The sequence below is a fragment of the Vidua macroura genome, chromosome Z (genome assembly GCF_024509145.1).
Source record: "Vidua macroura isolate BioBank_ID:100142 chromosome Z, ASM2450914v1, whole genome shotgun sequence".
Lineage (NCBI taxonomy): Eukaryota > Metazoa > Chordata > Aves > Passeriformes > Viduidae > Vidua > Vidua macroura.
Genome location: NC_071611.1, coordinates 47,942,368 through 47,955,530, shown reverse-complemented (window position 1 = coordinate 47,955,530; position 13,163 = coordinate 47,942,368). Strand labels below are relative to the sequence as shown.

The 13,163-nt window shown below is 43.4% G+C and overlaps 1 protein-coding gene across 3 annotated transcripts in view; it reads left to right on the top strand.

Moving 5' to 3' along the window:
• The window catches only part of ELP1 (elongator acetyltransferase complex subunit 1), a 40,225-nt gene that overhangs the window by 2,743 nt on the left and 24,319 nt on the right, over positions 1-13,163 (top strand). For 2 of the 3 annotated variants that reach the window (XM_054002936.1, XM_054002938.1), the window contains exons 3-18: positions 263-344; positions 2,230-2,310; positions 3,000-3,085; positions 3,656-3,755; positions 4,639-4,729; positions 5,217-5,340; positions 5,944-6,034; positions 7,093-7,323; positions 7,598-7,768; positions 8,377-8,476; positions 9,092-9,271; positions 10,080-10,186; positions 10,672-10,775; positions 11,616-11,669; positions 11,767-11,872; positions 12,553-12,668. In XM_054002936.1, coding sequence (XP_053858911.1) covers positions 263-344; positions 2,230-2,310; positions 3,000-3,085; positions 3,656-3,755; positions 4,639-4,729; positions 5,217-5,340; positions 5,944-6,034; positions 7,093-7,323; positions 7,598-7,768; positions 8,377-8,476; positions 9,092-9,271; positions 10,080-10,186; positions 10,672-10,775; positions 11,616-11,669; positions 11,767-11,872; positions 12,553-12,668 — 1,824 coding nt within the window. The remainder of the gene's footprint in view (positions 1-262; positions 345-2,229; positions 2,311-2,999; positions 3,086-3,655; positions 3,756-4,638; positions 4,730-5,216; positions 5,341-5,943; positions 6,035-7,092; positions 7,324-7,597; positions 7,769-8,376; positions 8,477-9,091; positions 9,272-10,079; positions 10,187-10,671; positions 10,776-11,615; positions 11,670-11,766; positions 11,873-12,552; positions 12,669-13,163) is intronic. The other variant, XM_054002937.1, reaches the window with a different exon arrangement.

Here is a 13,163-nt window from a genome sequence, read left to right as displayed (position 1 = left end):
ATATAAGTTGCAGAATAAAGCTCTTTCTAAAATGGTGTATGGTAGAATGTGCATTACCTGGGCTGTCATTCATAAACATTCTGGAACCATTTTTAGTCAGAAATGTGTCTTTTGTTTTGTTCAGCACAAAGTGTGCAGTTAGACTTCAGATTTTTTTTTTTTTTTAAGTAGAAGGCAATTTTCTTCTCCCTTGATGACTGTTTGCTTTTGTGCTGGGATAGTGCTGCACTCATTTTCCCGTGATCTTATTTTGGTCTTGCAGGTGGAATGTGTTGGAAGTGTGGACAGCGGTCTGAGTGTGATGAGCTGGAGTCCTGACCAAGAGCTTGTTTTGCTTGCAACAGGTATCAACAGCAGCCTGTAAGCTTTCTGCTGTAGGAGTGAAACTCTCTATGGCCAAAGCACAAAACATAACCAAGATTGAGAGAGAGGACAAAAAATTACGAAACTGGGACTAGGACTTAAAGTGGAAAAAATTCTACCAGATCCTATATATTAGATTCCATTTCATGGTTCATAGGCTGTTTCAGAGATCCAAGCAGAAATTGGTTAGGCCCAAAAAGCTGCTTTGTGGAAGAGTTTTTAGTCCTTAAAATCTTCCCAGGGAGTACATTTGATCTTGCCTCAAAAATATAAAGACTTCTTTGTATCACCATTTGGCTTCTTCATGACAAAAACTGTTTCTTGGCCTTTGGTATTAAATATATGTGTCACAAGCCCTGATTAACTACAGGTGTGACTCATCTAGAAAATAAAATTAGCTTCAGACAAAACAGAATCATAGAGTGCTTGAGACTGAAAGGAGACTCTGGAGATTGCCTATTCCAACCACTTTGACCAATGTGTGTTACCTAAAGCAGGTTGTTTGGGGATTTTGCCCAGATAGGTTTGAGACCCCACAGCCCTCTGGGCATCCTGTTTCTAGCTGTTACTGCCCTCAGAGTAAAAAAAAAAAAACTTTTCTTAGGTTTTAAGGGAATCTTCTGAATTTTAGTTTGTGCCCATTGCCTCTTGTGTTGTCCCTCAGCACCACAAACCATGTGGCTGTGTTTGTTTAGTGTACCCCACCTCCCACAAAATATACATGCTTATGAGATTCCCCTGAAGCCTTCTCTCCAGGGCAGTCTGGCTTGTCTCAGCCTCCACTCATGTGACAGATTTTTCAATCATCATTTTGACCCTTTGCAAGATTCACTCCAGTATGTCCTTGTTTGTCTTGCACTAGGAAGCCCAGAAATGGAGTCAACGTTCCATGTGTCTCATCAGCACTGAGTTGAGGAGCAAGATCACCTCCCACAACCTGCTGGCAGCACTCCTAATGCAGATGGGATGCTGTTCACCTGTGCAGCAGGGGCATACTGCTAGCTAGTTCAGCTTGGTGGCTCAGGAAGCATAGTTTATTGTTTTTTGTCAAGCTGCTCTCTAGCCACTTGATTCCCAGTCTGTCCTAGTTCCTGAGATTTTTATTTTCCATATGCAGGATATTTTTTTCTTGTTGAGCTTTATGAAGTTCTGGGTAGCTCATCTTGCCTACATGACTGGGTCCCTGTGGACAGCAGCACAACCTTCTGCTATACCTGCTGCTTTTCCCAGTTCTGTGTCATCTACAAAGTTGAAAGGGTCCTATACTCTGGGTCATTAAGGACGATGTTAATCATAGCCCCTAGTGTCCAGGGGCATGCCAGTGACTTACCTTGAGCTGCATTTACTGACAGTGCTAGCAGGCTTTTGAACTTGGCAGTTCATCTGGTTCTCACTGTCCTTTTATCTATCCCATACTTCATGGATTTTTCCATGGTGACCTTGTGGCACACAGCCTCAAATGCCTTATTAGAGTCAAGATAAATGAAATCCACTGTTCTCCCCATATCCACAAGCTGGTCACCTCATTGTAGGAGGTTATCAGGATGGTATGATATCCTCTTCAAAAATCTGTGGTGACTGTTCCCAGTCACCTTCTTGTCCTTCATATCTCCAGAGAAAAGGAACCAGGTACTTGTTTGGAACGTGGAAAAACTTACTAGGGTTAGGCCAGGAAGCATATTTTTGAGGAGAAAAACTTGGAAATGTTCTGTTCCAATTTGAAGTTTCATGCTTTGAAGGATATGTTCTCTCTAGCAGCATGTTCTCTGTAATCAGATCCATGACAGAACAATAGGAGCACACAGGAGAACACTTGAGTTTTTATTTGCTGCAGATACCATTACCAGTACTGTATCTGCCTTGCAGGTCAGCAGACTCTCATCATGATGACAAGGGACTTTGAACCAATTACTGAGAAGCAAATCCACCAAGATGAGTTTGGAGAAGGTGAGAGGTGCACTGAAATGAAGTTGCCCTAGCTGATGTAATTGATACGTTGTAAGCACATGGAAAGTAAGGAAATGGAGCTGAGCACTTCGAGGCCCCAGGAGACATTTTATTTAGACTGTAATGCTGCTGGACAGCTGAAGGGTAAAGTCAGTATTATTACTTGTCAGCATAAATTCAAGTAAGTTCCATGTACCAAAGATCTTCCTAGACTACATAACTTCCCAGAAGGTTTTTAGAATAAAATCTGGGGAGAAGGTGTGTCACCATTGAGTCAGAAACAGGAGTGAGGCGACACATAAACTCTTAACTCTCTTCAGCAGGCCAATACAAGTTTTATTAGAAACCCATTCTTTTTGTACACCATTCCGATACAGGTGGACCTGATTGGTCATTTAATCAACACACTGTCACCATTGGCTAATTAAGAAGATGCCCTTTGGTAAACATCTTCTGGGAAAATAACTGTTCAAAACACCAGCAGCAAGATTATTTTAATTCTTTCTCTCAGCCTTCTCAGAACTCCCACAGAACAATTCCTGGGAAAGTTTATCTGGCTTTTTCTCTCTCTGACCAGACTGTAGCATCCACAAAGGTGTAGTTCCTTCAGGCTGTGGTTGTGTACATAGTGCACAGTAGGTAAGGTATTATCTGTAAATCTTCCACTACAAGGATTATTTCTTCTCCAGGAAAGTTTGTCGCTCTTGGCTGGGGTAAAAAGGAGACACAGTTCCATGGATCAGAAGGGAAACAGGCAGCACATCGCAAACAGACGGTATTATACTGCTTTTTTTGTGTCAAGCCGATACTCTCTCAGGGAAAACATGCATAAAGGGAGTTTCTGTTACTCCTGTGCTGCTGATTTGCCACCACCTTTCTGGTAGTTCTCTTCATATGCTGCTACTATTTGTTTCTGTGTTGTCTGAAATCACATATTTTTATCTATCTTTGAATTCAAGCAAGCATCAGAGAGTACTTAATTTTCAAACACAGCTCAAAATAAGATTTGCAGCCATTCCAGCATCAATCTTGAGTAAATCTCAATTCACCATGTGTCCAGCTTATGCACTGCCGTCTGTAAGTGGAGACCCCAGTGGATGGGAACGATAGTGTGTGGTCATATGAAGAGACAGTCATATGCAGTTGGACGAGGAACAGATTGAATTAGTTTTAATTCTAGTGTTTCCTAAAACAACATTTTGAGTAGTGAGTTTTTAACTTACTAGTCTTGACACTTTGTAATGGATGGATTTCATCCTAAGGCTCTTGAAAGAGCAGTCTGTTTAGATAAAGACAGCAGTTGCCTTCCCAAGCTTTGATGCAACTTTCTTTTGTGTGACTTCAGGAAGTGTTACCAGCATCAGCCTGGGATGATGGCAGGCCTCGAGTGACGTGGAGAGGAGACGGGCAGTTTATTGCAGTGAGTGCTGTCTGTCCAGAGACAGGTATGGCACCACATTGCTTTGAAATACCAGCCTGTGTAAAGGGCTTCTTAAGCAGAATCTAGGTAAGGCAAGGACTGTTTGTGATCAGTTGACCACTTAAAGTGAGGGTGAGTTGAACTATTTAATTGCCCTTTTCTCTGCTCTGGTGTTCTCAGAGCCATTTTATAGACATGATATTTTGAATACTTTCTTTGTGGTTTGGTTTTCAGTTCAGTGAGATACCAGGAGAGAGTACTACTTTGCAGATACTATCTGAACTATTTCTTTCACCTGCTCAAGCTTTAAACAATACCTGATAGGCTCTCAATGCCAAATGGATGAATATGTTTGGGTTCATATACCCACTATTCCTTATATTAGAGTTTAGCCTTGCACGCTTTTTTTTAGATACTGGTGATACTTTTCCCTTTGTTTTGCCCTGAAGTCAAAGAAGTGATGAGCATATGCATTACTTCTAAGACTGTAACTGATGTTTTCTATGATAAATACTACTTTCTGAGCAGTTTAAATGTATTGTTTAACATACTGAACTGCATCAAACCGCACTGCTCTTCACTTGTTTGGATTTGTACCTTCAGTACTTCAGATTAGGGAGGATTGTAAATTTATAGCAAGATTTTAACATTTCTCTGGTGAAAGCTGGAGCGGGAAATTATTATAATTGAACTACATCAGACTGAAATTCCTAACACAGTTCCTTTAGTCGCTTGGTTTCTATGGGAGAACTGCCTGACACAGAATAAATTCTTAGCCCTTAAGGTGTACAAGAGTAATCTCCTTTTTATGTATGTGCATCAAAATTTGCTCTTCTACCCTCATAACATTAGGAAAGTCTCTTCCCAATTTTCTTTGACCTTTGTCTCATTGCTCTCTCAATCTGTAGGTGCTCGGAAGGTCCGGGTATGGAGCAGAGAGCTTGTACTGCAGTCAACAAGTGAGCCTGTCTCAGGATTAGAACAAGCATTGTCCTGGAAGTGAGTAGTACTGCAGTGTGCATGCTGATAGCAGTGGTGCTTGTTATTCCCTGGTCACAGTCTTTGATCAGCATAATTTTAATTTCTTCAGCATTTTTTTTTTCCCAAAATTTGAAGAAAGTTGCTTTCTGATTCAGCATGAGGAAGAGTAGCCCTTTAAACCCTGGAAATCTTAATACTTGCAATCACAAATGGGAAGAAGGGATAGAGTCAGTGTCATACAGTCAGTGTCAAGTGGGTTTGGGCTGAGCTGTATAAAAATAAATATTACAGGTTCCTCTCCTAGTGCTGACATTTATTTGGTCACCTGTGGGTATCATAAGCTCTGATCTGTGTTGGATCTATGACTGACTGAACAGTGCTGAGGAAAATACATCCTCTGCTGCCTTTTTCTTCATATCACCAGAAAAAATGTGAGATGACTGGGGTTTAGAATGACAGTGAGTGATTGTGTGAGCAATGAATTTTCATTTGGCTCTTTTTTAAGGCCCTCGGGAAACCTGATAGCATCTACACAAGAAAAACCCAACAGACATGATGTAGTTTTTTTGGAAAAGAATGGACTTCTTCATGGAGAGTTCACCCTCCCTTTCCAAAAAGGGCAGGTCAAAGTAAGTTCCTTGTCTGGGCTTCTTTGATGAGAATGTAATGGACATAAGGACTAGATCTCTTCCAGACTCTAGGAAGAGGTTTTTCACCTAATACTTCATGCTTATCCTAATGAGAGAAGTGACCTGAAAAGAGAACAATGAAGAATCCTGTGGAGAAGATCCAATGCCCTCTGCAAGCCCGTAGTACAAAGACACGTAGTAAAGGATGATTGTAGCCCTGGGGTACTTCTGTGCTCTATATACTTTATACTAGGCAAATGATTCAAAAGTACTTTTCAGCATGTCAGCCATTGCAAGAGTGAGGTTTTATACTCATCCCAAATAAGTGAGAAACTATTGCTAGGATGTTACTTCAGCTTCTGTGCTTGGATGCTGAGAGGTCTTTTGGCAGATGCTTAACTCAGTGTCAAGGAAAGCAAAGAGAAGGCTGCTGTCATTTTTGTGGCCACTTCATCTGTGGTCTTCTCAGGATGCCTTGTCAGGAGCTTTGCAAAACACAAGGGCTCTTGGAACCGATGTACCTTTTTGTTGTTGGAGCACCTCCTGGTCTTGTAAACTTTCTGGGAGCAAGAATATCAGCAAGAGCCATGTTTGTTTCTGCAGGTTAACGAAATGCTTTGGAATGCAGATTCTACAATCCTGGCTATATGGCTGGAAGACCTGAAGGTGGAAAACTCCAACCCAAACACTTATGGTGAGAGCACTCCATGAGGCTCTGTCTCTTAACGCTTGCCTGCAAATGTCATTAGCAATGGGTACTTACCTGCAGGGTAGGAGGCACTGTGGAGGCTTTACAGTGGCTTTGAGACTGCTATGCTGGTGTCATGGTTTAACTACAGACAGCAGCCAAGCCCCACAGGGTCACTTGCCCACTTCCCCACCAGCAAGATTGGGGAGAGAATCAGGAGGGTAAAAGCTGGAAAACTCATGGGTTGAGATAGTAGTGGTTTACTATGAAGAAGAAAAAGCCATGCATGCCATAAAAAGCAAAGCAAGGAATTAATTCACCACTTCCTTTGGGCAGGCAGGTGTTAAGCCATCTCCATGACAGCAGGGCCCCATCACATGTAATGGTTACTTGGGAAGAAAAATGCCATCACTCCAAATATCCCACTCTTCCTCATTCTTCCTCTCACTTTATATATGAACATGATGTCATGTGGTCTGAAATATCTCTTTAATCAGCTGGCATCACCTGTCCTGGCTGTGTGCCCTCCTGACCTCCTGTGCATCTCCAGGTTCATTGCCAGCTTGGCAGTTTGGCAGTATAAAAAGCAGAAAAGACCTTGGCTCTCTCAGCCCTGCTCAGCAATAACTGAAACATCACTTATCCATGCTGTGTTCAGCACAAATCCAAAATACAGTCCCATACTTGGCACTGTGAAGAAAATTAACTACCCCAGCCAAAACCAGCTCAGCTGGTGAGGAAGAACTGGTAGTTCAGCCTGAGTTCAAAGCATCTTCCAGGCTGCTGTAATTATAAGTGGTACAAATGGAATAGTAAAGGCCTGAGCCCTTCATTAAACAAGGGTACTGTCTCACAAGGGTAGCTCAGTAAATTTTAGGATTGACTTTTGCACAGTGTATTGTTTTCTTGTGCTGTATGTTGTATGACACAGCTCATGGACTGAAGACTAGAACTGTTATTTTAATTGCACTTAACCCACCTGTAGAAGGGCAGTGGTGGTTGGGAGAGAGTGTTTGAGCTGGGTCTCAAATACTAGTCTGTAGTAACTATTTGTTTTTCTGCAGTTCAGCTGTGGACCACAGGGAACTATCACTGGTACCTAAAGCAAAGTCTACACTTTGGTGGCTTGGAGGAAAATCAGTTGGTGTCACTGCTATGGGACCGAGAGAACCTGTACAGACTACATATACTCTGCCAGGGCTGGCATTACCTCTTCTACGAGTGGCACTGGACCACAGACCATGGGCTGGGGGAGAATAGTCAACATGTGGCCAATGTGGCTGTTATAGATGGAGGTAAGCAGTGGGACAGCTTTCCAGCTCTAGGGTCTGAAAAGGTGGAGTAGCCTTTTGTATTCAGTTCTTCTTTTAGTTGTTTCTACAACACTTTTAGAGAGAGATCCATGTAATTGATAGATGCTTGAGGGTTAGCTCAATGAAGACAATCACTAAGAGCACACCAACTATTTTCCTGTAACATTATTTCTGCTTCCAATAAAGAATCCAGGAAGAGCTTCATTAACATTTGGACTGGGGTTCCTCTTGGATTTTCTTCTCTTTTCTTCCGCAGATAAAGTGCTTGTCACTGCCTTCCAGCATGCTGTGGTGCCTCCACCCATGTGTACCTATGAGCTCCAGCTCCAACAGGCAGTTAATCAGGTTGCATTTCACACAGATCCCAAACATAGTGGGGACATGGCTGTCCTGGATGCTGATAACAGGATCTCTGTGTACAGATACGGTGAGAGCATGTTGCAATCCCGTTAAAAGAAACCCTGTGTTCCTGAGAGCAGTACCTTGGCAGACTAGTAAGGTGGTGGTCACTTAAATCTTTACACAAGACATACTTGGTTTAAGTGTGAGTTCAAGCTCTGCTCTCATTTGCAGTAGTCTGAGCGATATAGAAGCATTTTGGTGGTGCATTGACTTTGTGAGAAGATAGTGTTTGGCAATTGACTATGTAATTGTGCTGGTAATATTCCCCTGCTTAGTTTCAGCTTGAGTGCAGCACATGGTGTCTTGCATAAGCTGCTCTGATGGCATGATGCTGACTGTCACTGGGAAGTGTCTGAGAACCTGTGGGGCACCCAACACTTCCCAAAGCAGTTCTGTAAACAGTGTGCTGTGAGGAAACAGTTGTTTTGTACTGTTTTGTACAATGTTGGAGTGTGACTGCCTTCCTCAAAGTGACTTGATGAGAATTACATTTCGGCTGTACAAGTAGGGGTGGCATTTTCTGACTTTTTTAATACTTCCATGTAGCATCTATTTTTTGAGAAAATTTAAGATGGAAGGGGCTCTGTTGGGTGGCTCTCTAAACTCTGCTTTGTTCTGCTTTGTGTTTGCTAGGACAGAGTACAGTGAATGACCCTTCTGTCAAGTTTGGAGCTATGGGAGGAAATGGTTTTAAAGCAGCTGTGGAAACACCGTACCTGGATAAAACCTACAGGTAATATAGAACTACTACAGCTGTAGAGAGGAGAAGAGGGTTGTACCTGACTGGATGCTTTAGAGGTCACAGCAGTTACCACTTTTCTCAAGATTTTTAAGATGCTGTCAGATAACATGGTTTTATTTTGTTGACACTGTGTCTGCAACTACTGCTGAGAAAGGCTTTTACTACGGTCTCAATCTAGCAGAACCAGTGACTGTTAATGACAGCAGTGAGATATCTCTTCCTGTGCCTGGTGCACAAAGGAATGATGGTGCAGTGCCCAGGCCCATGATTACAACACACAGAGCAACAGAGCTGCTTGCATAGCAGAGACAGTGATGAAGTTAAAAATCCCACCATGCTCTCTGTTTGTTCCTAGAGGTGGTTGGCATGGAAGCAGTACTACCTAGGGAAAACAGATGGAGCTTCCTAGGTCTCATCCTTTATCTTCAGCTCAGCCTATGGCAGGATTCATGCTTTGGGTATCTATATTTCTGCACTGGAACCCTCCCAGCCATGCTGTGTGTTTAAACAGCCAGGCTGTGCCTAGGAAGTCCTCTGCTTCTATAGTGAGGTGGCTTACTGAAATCAGGTTCTATTTGTGACCCACCTTCTCCTGTTTTGTGACAGAGTTGATGTGAGCAGCAGTAGTGAAGTGATGAATCCTCTGGGGCTCCAATTTCTCACCTGGCTGCCAGATGACAGCTTCCTGGTTGTTGGTCAAGGTCAGCATGCTGCTCAGTCTGTCCTTCATCATCTGACTGCAGTGCCTCACGTGGCTGGAGCTGAAGAAGAGTGCCTGAATTTACGGTACTAGAGATCTGTCAGCTGAAGTCTGAGAACGCTTCTGGACAGTGCCTAGAGGGAATTAAGCCTCATACTAGCCTGGAGGCCATGGGTTAAGGAATTTGGCTTTCTTCTGACAGGAGAACCAAACAGCTCATGAAGCTGCCTACTGGTCAGCACTTGCCTGTAATCCTAATGCCTGCACCCAGCCTGACAAGGGTACATGCTAAGCATGCCTGTATCAGTACCTGATAGCTCTGTTCCTTGGAATTAAAGGCCCTTGGGGCAGAGGGGATGGCACATGACACTGAATTCCTCCATTCCTTTGCCCACCATTATCAAGGTCCAGAAGGGGATGAGTAGCCATCGAAATTGCTCTCCTCCTCCTTCTCCTCCTCCTCACCTGTTGGTCTTTGTGGGGCCAGTTGAGCTAAAACCAGACACAAAAGAAAGCCACCTAGGGTGCAGAAATATGGTTCTCAAAGAGATCAGGAGAGCTGCTTTTTGCAGCACTCACCCAGCAAAGACAGAATGATTTGCATGTGAGCTGTAGAACAGAAAAAGAGGGGTGTGTTTGCAGAGTGCTGCAGTGCAGACAGTGACCAGCACAGTTAGGCAGATGCTGTTGACTGGAGTTGCTGGTGCTCTGTGGTACCACTGTCAGCTGACATAGGTGTGAGAGGATTGCAGAAGATCTTTACATGAACAAAGTATGTCCATGCTGGAAATGTGCATCTTTTCATCTGGCTAGAAGAAAGGCAGGAATGAGGTGTCTGCGCTTAAGTGTTATTTGCTGTGACTGACGTTCTGTATTTCCTCTGTCTTGCATCAGGTTGTCAGTGCCTGTAGATGGAGAAGTGATCAGCCTGTATTGCAGCCCAGTAACCAAAACTGTAGCTCTGCAGCTGACTGATAGACGAATCCTAAAATACCTGTGGGGTAAGCTGGGCCCTGTTAGAGTACGTGGTCTTAGGTGTAGTTGTTACATATTTCTTAAAAGGTTTAATGAGATGATTTGACTTTCTGGGACTTGAGTGACTCTTGCCATGTAGCTGGTGCTGCTTTTATATTTTCTCTCCTCCCAGAAATGGGCTGAATGAAATTAGTGATTTGTGTCAGAATTCAATTAAAGGTAACTTTATATATATACACATGAATATGTACATACAAAGTTCAGTGCTGACTGACTGCCACATCCATAGATCTTCTCTCTCATTCCACAGTGGAGTAAAGACACTACTGAGCCCCGGAAGTTTCTACCTTCTTGTCCGCTGTGTCGTGGATTTCTGTGCCAGCATTCCTCCCCTCTTTCAGATAGTGTGGCTTATTCCCAGTTCTGGTTTTCTTAAGATAATGTGTCATGTGGTTTTAATGTCTGAGGTTTTGATTGGCTGGAAAACAGTTAGATCTTCTTTCCTCTTTAGAGGCTTCTACTCCAGTCCTTGAGCCCTGGCGGAGTAGCAGTAGCTCTGCTGTTCAGTTCCCCTACCGTTGTGTGCAGACTTCCATCACGAGGATCAGTGGTGAAGTAAGTGAGACTGCAAGCAGATTAAATTCCCTACTCAGTTGTTCTCTGTGCCAAAAGTACACCACTGTCTTCTGCCCAGGGCCCAGTGATACTTGTTCATGATGTTCTTCATAAGCCCTTTGCAGAGCTGAGAGCTTATCTTCGCTTGCCTTCTAGAGCATTTCTGGTGGATTGCAGTTAACACCTGATCACCCCATTCTATGAATACAACAAATAATTTCATTAAAGAGTAAGAAAATTCAAATTGGAGATTTCTAGCAGTTGCTACCACACTCTTTTTGAAAGGACTGTTTTGTTTGGTTTATCTGAACTTAACCTATTAGCAAATATGGCTGCACTGAATTACTGCAGATGTCCTGCTACTGCTCTGCTGCTTTTTCCTGTTGGAGATGGTTTCTTGATAGTTACAACAGCTTAAAGATTGACCAGCTGTTTTGTTGGTATTTCAGGGGTTTCCTTCGTTCAGTGTGCATCCACCTGTAGGAAGCTGCTTTGCTCTGCTCTGTAGTGGAGCTTTACCTCTGGTATCCTAGACCAAGAGCTGCTGAATAAAAGAGCCTAGATTTCTAGCATGGCTTCTGCTTCCATTTTGTGACTGTGCAGTTACAGGGTAGGCCAAGCTGGATTTTCAGCCAGCAGTGTTTAAAGATGTGTAAGTTTAAGTCCTCCTGAAAGAGAGGTTGGATGACTTGCTGTCATCCAACCGCAGCTTCTCTAAGTAAGTCACATGAGGTACTTGTTACCTCATTGTAAGGTACTTCAATCTAGTGCTTTTCAGTGTTGTGAAAGACTGGAGGTTGTGATGCTCATAGCTCACAGTTGTCATTATTTTAATTACAGGAGGTGATCTTGGGCCTCACAGATCGATGCCGTTTTTTTGTTAATGATATTGAGGTACAAATCTTTTGCCCCTCGTTTCATACCCTTTTCTACGGCCAAAGGCAGCTTCTGTATTCTGGTCTAAACTTTGATAAACTTCATTTTTTTCCAGGTTGCTTCTAACATCACATCATTTGCAACATACAATGAGTTTTTGTTGGTGACAACTAACTCGCACACCTGTCAGTGCTTCTGCTTGAAGAACTTGTCAGTGAAGGGTAAATATCAGTGCTGGCTGCCTGTTGCTAACTTGCAGTATTTGTCTTGGAAATACAAGATGTCCCCATTTTTCACATCCATACCTATTGTATTTGGGTACCTCAAAGGAATTGTTAAAGAGATGAGAGTAAGAGAGCTGCTTTCAGAAATCTACCAGAGAGCAAGGAGCTCAGGGAACTGACTATATATCCTGTGTTTTTCACAGAGAAAAAGAAGAGAATTTGTGCTGTACTTGACCTTTACACTTTTTCGAACAGCCTAGCCCTGCATTCTATTCCTTCCCTCCATATTCAAAAGAAGTCTATGTGCTATTTGAGGGTGTGTGGTAGGAAGAGGATCACTGTAGAAAGAGTTTCTGCTGGTGTCTGGCTATGAGAAGTGTGATGACTTTGGTAAAGGCAGGACAACAACTGACTGGTCCTTTTGCGTCCTTCAGTGCTACTCTTATCTGGGTTGTTGAGCTTTGTCATCCTTTTGTGCAGAAGAGACAGCTCTGCTTTGTGTACAGGTTCAGCAGTGATCAGCACTCAGCAAGTCCTGTCAGGAATTGTTGAAAATGGCTGTTGTACTGGTGGCTTGATTGGTCCAGTACAACCTTGCCTGGCTCCTACAACATGGGAGGTCCTAAATGGGGCACTGTGCTGTGTGTGCCATGTATGCTGATAAATGTTGTCTTCAGCCCTCCAGGCTAGCCTGAGCAGTGCTGCTGCACCCAACAGTGAGACCCTGCGCAAGGTGGAGCGAGGTTCACGTATCGTCACCATCGTTCCCCAAGACACAAAGGTGGTGCTGCAGGTCAGTGCTCTGCCTGTGTCTGCTGACGTGCTATCAGGATATGCAGGGGCCTGTCACAGTGGGCACCTGGCCAACCTGCAAACAGTTTATGCAGTGCTACAAAGCTGGTAGTACTGCCCTACAGTGTTGCAGCACAGCACTTGACAAATCTCCAGCTGCCTGGCTGGATGCAGAGGGATTTTGAGCATGCCTTTGGGAGTTAGGTTCAGTAGAGGCAGATAAGTATATGCAGAACTGGGAAGCACTATTCAAGTTCCTAATGGCTGAGGTAATGTAGTGCTACATATTGTGGCCTCTCATCATGAATCACTTCCTAGTATTTACTAGCAGCCCTACATTAGCCCTGGCACTTAGTTTTTTGCTGAGCTCACTCTTCAGAACTGCCAGAGATTCACGGAATGGAGAAGGATGTAATTTGAGAGGCACCTTTGGAGGTGTGGAGCCCAACATCCTCCTCAGAGCAGGGCTAACATGAAAACTTGATCGGGTTGCTCT